The sequence below is a fragment of the Octodon degus genome, unplaced genomic scaffold (assembly GCF_000260255.1).
Source record: "Octodon degus isolate 3935 unplaced genomic scaffold, OctDeg1.0 scaffold00144, whole genome shotgun sequence".
NCBI classification, from domain to species: Eukaryota; Metazoa; Chordata; class Mammalia; order Rodentia; family Octodontidae; genus Octodon; species Octodon degus.
The window spans coordinates 6310420-6316889 of NW_004524720.1; the positions used below are offsets into that span (position 1 = coordinate 6310420).

A 6470-nucleotide genomic window follows, 5' to 3' on the forward strand; every position below is an offset into this window, starting at 1 on the left:
ATATAGGATTATATCCAAGGAGTAGCTAGAAATTTTTTCTCCTATTCTGTAGATTGTACCTTTATTCTGTTGTTTGCTGTGCAGAGCTTTTTCATTTGATATAATCTCACTGGTTGTCAATTATTTTTTGTGCAAATGAGTTCTGTTCAGAAAGTCCTTGTTTACACTGTCTTTAAAGAGTTTTACCTATATTGTCATTTAGCAGATTCAGTATTTCTCTTTTCATATCTAGGTTATTGATTCCTTTTGATTTTATTTTAGTCCAGAATCAGAGATATAGGTCAATATTTATTCTACATATAGATAAAGTTTTCCTTACACCATTTTTTTAAAAAAGCCTATCTTTTCTTTAATGCATGTGTTTGGTTCCTTTGTTCCATTGTCCCTCATTTCTATTTTTGTGCCAGTACTATGTCTGTTTTTGTGCTTTTTTTTTTTTTACTGTATTTAGTACAGGGTCTATAGGATCTTGCTACGTAGATTGGACTCCTAGTGATTCTCCTTTTTTCAGCCAAGCACTGAGATTGCAGGCAAGCACCACCACTGAGTATTCTCTGAAATACATATATTTAGAGTCTGTCATATAAAAATAACCCAATACATTTATATTTTAACATCTTTAACTGTAGATGGCTACTTCACAAATAAAAGCTTCATTGTATCTAGAAAATGTTTTAAATATCAAAATTGGATCAATAACTTTAGTTTACAAAATGTTACTGAAGGTTTCTCCACTTATGACATAAGAATATTCTATGTGACCCTTAGGAATTATATGTACAGTAATTTAAGTATCCACTATAAATCCTAGATAAACAGTATTTAGGTATGTACTATAATTCTGAATTCTTTAGTATCTATTTTTCCATCAAATTCCATTACCATATGCTAATGAGGTTACCTAGGAAGTTCACAGGCACTAACCTTCACAGATCAGCTGTACATTCCTTTTATTAGCAGCAAGATTAATGCAGAGAGAAATGAGTTCCAAATCAATTCGTTCATCTGAACATTCAAAAAGCATCTTCATTAACTAGCAAAAAGCACAGGAAATGTTATTAAAAACAAAATATTATAAAATGTTTCATTTTAGACTGAAAAAGAAAATGGTTTAACAATCAATATTCCACAAAATGTAAAAGCTGTTCAATAACTGAATGAATATTTATGTAATGAACAGTTACTAGATGCTCTGCATTAAATATAAACTTCCAGGCATAATGGAGAATAGAAGAAAAATATTAGGTAATATCTCTACACCTAAGGAATTACTTGCATGCTGGGCATTCCAAGTAAGGAAAGTAGCTTATGCAAAGCCCACAATACAGAAAGGAACATAAACTGCTCTGAAGAACCTGAAAGAGTATGAGAAGGGAATGAAGAACCTGAAAGAGTATGGGTAGGGAATGAGAAATGGCTGAGAAATAAGAAGGCAAAGGACAGATAAGACAGGGTTTTGAAATACTACATGTTAAGGATTTGGGACTTCATTCTAAGGATAATTAGAAGCTACTAAAATGTTTCTAAGTAGGAAAGTATCAGGATGAGACATGTATCCCCAGAAGATCTGGATAGAGCAACAAAGACTGAACTGTGGGAAGCCATATAGGAGGCTATAGGAAAAGTCCAGGTGAGATGATGGCTGCCTACACTAGCTGGGACAATGGGGATTAATATAAAGGGATTGAGTGGAGATATGTTCACTAGGCAGAATCAAACTGGGATTTAAAAACTGACTAGATGCTGGGATTAAGGAAGAGGAAAATTTAAAAGGCTCCATAATCTTGCACTGACCTATGAAATGGATGGTGGAACTAACACAAAACAAAACAAAACAAAATTAAAATAGCAGAGGACTGGGGGTGTGTCTTGGTGGTATGGCAAGACCCTGGGTTCAATCCCTAGTACTACCTCCCTTCCCCCCCCAAAAAGTAGGACAAAGCCTTAAAAAGAAGATATTGCTTTTAGTTTCAGGTATGTTGAGTTTATTTTCTATTTTATTTTTTTCCTGTACTTTAAGGAAGGGTTTACAGGGTGTTCAGGGTCTCACTACTAGATTGGGCTCATAGGGATTCTGTTTACAGCCTCCCAAGTGCTGGGATTACAGGGTGGGCCACCACACCCATTCTCAAATGCCTTCTCAGAGTGTCCAAGGGGTGGGGCCGGCAAAGCAGGGCCCTGTGCCTGCTTCAGGCGCTTTAATCCCCTAAGCTATTTGGCCAGCCTAGTATGTTGAGTTTAAATTGCCTATTAAAGTCTAGTACAGAATACTCAGTTGGAAGTTATAAATGTAGGGCTGAGTTTAAAGGAGATATCTGGACTGGAGTTATAACGTCAGGAATTGTGTGTGATTGTTAAGTGAAGCTCTTAACAAATTCAGTAAATTGGACATGGGTGTCAAATGAGAAAAGAATTCTATTTAATGATAAAAGAATGGAAAGGAGGGTATAAGAAGCAGCAGATAAAAAGCTAAGAAGGAAGATGTAGGCTACCTATGCCAGTTAACAGTAATCTATATTTATTACAATGAGAGACTACTGCTAGAATAAAAGAGATAAGCAATCTTTATGGAATGATTTAAAAAAGCTAGTCTTCTGTTAATGGAAAAATCAACAAATTAATAATACATATAATGTAAAGATGTGTGCATATATTTTTCTCTAAGTCCAAATTGCTAACATATGGGAATAATTCCTAAGCTTTATAACCTCAAAATTTCCATGTTTTACTTTCAAGCTATACCTTTACAGAATACCAGGTCTTTGTGAATCAGGCATACTTCCTGAATAATAAATTACTTTAGAACCTATTGCACTGAGTCTTATTTTGATTGCTTTCTACGCTAGTTCGAAATAATAACCTCTGAGTTTAAAAAAGGATACAAGCTTGACACACAAAATCAACAAAATGGTCTATGTGCTAACAATGAACAACAGAAAACCAAAATTAAATAAATATTCTAATTGGTTAGTATAGTCTAATAAAATGAAGTAATCTATATGCTGAAAATTACAAAATATGGTAGTAGCTGACTGCTTGGAATGTGTCATGCCCTCTCCCAGAGGGCAGATCATTAACCACAAATGTTGTCAGTAAGGAATCTCTGGATAGAAAAAATTATTACTTAATAATGTTATAGAAAAAGATTATATGGCAAACAAATTTTAATTTATGTGTGTGTATATATGTCTATATAAGCAGATTTTGAAAATCATATTTTACTTATATATTTTCAGCTAATAACTAAAATTCTCAAGAGAAATGAAATTAAACATCAGAAAAAATGTAGGTGACAATCCTCTAGTGTTATTAGTATACTTTTCATACTGCAATTCAAAGCCTATTAAAACATTTCTTGTGAACTTTACTAATATTGAGAAACCTTCTTACAATGAAAATCTCTTACATTAAAACAATGGTTTAACGAGGCAAAATATTTATTGCTAGTATAACTCATTTATATCAAGTTAGCCTTTGTAGTATGACAGCTGCTCCTGAAAACTGAATTTTAAAACATTTCCATGTTAAATGTAATATAGAAGTAATCAGAAACTACATTAAAAAAACTGTTACACAGTTTGAAAACCTATCCAATCCTCATCTTCAAAACTCTGAGAAATGAGAACTAAATATGAAAGGATTGTATCATAATATAGAATTAGCTTTCATAGAAAGAGACACACTTCAGTTTTAATTAAAGTATTCAAACTTAAAAACAAGTTCCCTGGAACTCCAAGTAAAACAGTGAAACATTGCCTTTGATTACTACCCATGGTACTTCAAAAGTGAGTGAAATTGCCAACAACTAGGAAATATTAAAACTCGATTTGCTCTGTTTTAACTATGAATGTTGTCATCTTTTACTAATTTCACAGGAAAACCCTAAAACGGCTTCAGCCTGGTCAGTGAAGATGCAATACCGTTCAATCAGCCAAGTCCCATATTGGGTATCAGATACCAAAGACCCAGGACTGAAATCACTGCGTCTAGACTCTCTGGCACCTGCCTTCACTTATTTACCAGTGACCAGAGGCCAACCCCCACAGCTCTCCGTACTCACGCACACCTCCTCCACCCCCACTGCACTGCCCCAACATCTTTGAATGATTATGCCAGAACTTTGCATGCCTCCGGAATCTCTTCTGACTGGCTACTCCCTAACTTGTTTGAAGTGATGCTCTGGTTTCTGAACTTCAGCAGATAATGGCAGGCAAGAGCAAAGGGGGCTGTCAGAAAGGACGTTTACCAGCATTCAGCTAAAAAAAAAAGTCATATAGATCAAAGGGGGGCCAAATAGGACAACTGTGGCGGAAAGCATGTGGATCACTATGAAGACTGGCACACTCTTCTAAGGTAAAATATTAAATAACACCATGACATCACTACCTAACCACGTGTTTTGATTGGCTGTTCTATTGCCAATAAATACTTTTATAAGCATCTGGATGGCATTTGCACCTATTTAAACAAAACATACAGAGGTCTGAATAACAATGAGCTGTTAATGTGTACTTTTAACTATTATTAGAATACAACCATTAACTCCTGGTTATCCCAAATATGCTTACCTGAAACAATCTACCCACTGAGACCATTAAGACCATGCTTAAGCAAGACATAACTTGGCCCCCAAATTTTGCACAGTAGTGACAAATGGGAGAAGAAAATTAGAGTACATTGGATAATTAGAGACAATAAAGTACAAAGAAAACAAAGCAGTATAATTTTGGGAAATATTACAGTCTGTCTCATGTATTGTCACCTATTCTTGAGGTTAAACAATTTTTAAAAATTTAATTTAATCATACATTTATCCCATAAAACACATACTGTATAAGAAAGGCAGTACTTTATGAATGGGCTAAAATGGTGAGAAAGACTTGACATTTTACTGAGTATATTAATTTTTAACAGTGACACAGTTTATAAAGCCTATAAGTAATAGCTGATGTAAATAAAGAATAATCATAGTCTCATATTCTTTTTGAACAAATAAATGAATATTCATTACAACTGAGCCATTGTTTTCCTACCTTCAAAGTTATTTTAGGCTTCTCTTTGAAATATTTATATATAATACCTGAAGATCTTTACTAAACATCTATTAATATGCATAATTCAAGGAGAATAAAATACTAAATTAAAGTTGATATGGCTTTAGTTAGCAAGTTAATTGGATGCTGTTACAAGTAAGCTTGATGCCTCATTAGCAATTACTGACATTACCTCTGAAAAGAAATTTTACCTAATTTTTGTTTTGTTTTCCATCATTCTCTTATTTTTTCAGTAAATCTGGCACTGTGTAGCAAAACAATCATGCCAACATTTTCTTAAATTTTATGTCAAAACTGGACACTGTGAAGTATAAGTCATACCGGGGGGACAACCTGCTCGGGCTCCCCTCCTGTCCCTCTCTTGGACAGGAGCTTTCTTTGTCTCAATAAATATATTTTGCTCATAAAAAAGTATAAGTTATAGGCTAGATGGCACTTTAGATACAAATATTCCAGAGTATTTGGTTGTCTCAAATACTGCCTCACACTTTACGATATTTACAACATAATTTGGTATATAGCCTTAGTATTCATATTAGAGCTTAAGTTAAAAATAAGCTAAAATACCTTGAGCCCGGAATGAGTTTTGGAAAATTTTGTTCATGAAATACAGAATATAAACATTCTGAAAACTCTATCGCTGATTATGTCTGACGTTACAAAACTGTCTGGCAAGAAAACATGGAGAAATACTCCACGTTATGGAGTACTAATGAGCTCCAAAAAAGGATAAACTTGAGGCTTTTACAGGTAAATGGATACAACTAGAGAACACTAAAAGTGAAATAAATCAGACCCGCATGTGTAAACATTGTATTATCTTGCTAGTGTAAGAACCAGAAAGAATAAACAATTTCTGAAAGGTATAATGGATACTGTGAAAGGAAAAGAATCTGTTCAAAGAGAAGGAATAACAGGGATGAAGGAAAGATGAAAGAAAGAAGGAAAGGAAAAAAATATCTCTGTACATATACAGGATGAATAATGCCTATATTATTTTTTCCTCTCCTTTTTAATCTTTTATAACTTTCTTTTTGGCCAATTGTGTATGCCTATATCTGGTAAGCTGAACAACTAATTCGAAGACAATACGTAAATAACAACCACTGTTAGATTTCTATTATCTTGTTTATTGAAATTCTATTGTTTCTAGTATTTTTACTATTGTTTTATTCTCTAAAAAATAAAAAAGAGAAAATGTAAGGGAAAACTGTACACACAAACTTTTAAATGTCAGTAAGAAACAGGCTTATTTTGTTCACCATTAACAATAAAGCTTTATGCAAGCAGGCACAGGGGCGGGGGCTTTGATCCCTGGGCCTGCCGGGCAGGCCCTGCCCCCGGGGCCCGCTGAGACAGCAATTGAGACTGGGCATGGTGGTGCACCCAGTTTTTGGGAGGCTATAAACAGGCGGA

At 34.3% G+C, this 6470-nt stretch overlaps 1 protein-coding gene across 1 annotated transcript in view; it reads right to left on the minus strand.

Annotated features, from left to right (window-relative positions):
* The window catches only part of Kifap3 (kinesin associated protein 3), a 190547-nt gene that overhangs the window by 68966 nt on the left and 115111 nt on the right, over positions 1-6470 (minus strand). The window contains exon 9 of the mRNA XM_023701945.1: positions 925-1033. Coding sequence (XP_023557713.1) covers positions 925-1033 — 109 coding nt within the window. The remainder of the gene's footprint in view (positions 1-924; positions 1034-6470) is intronic.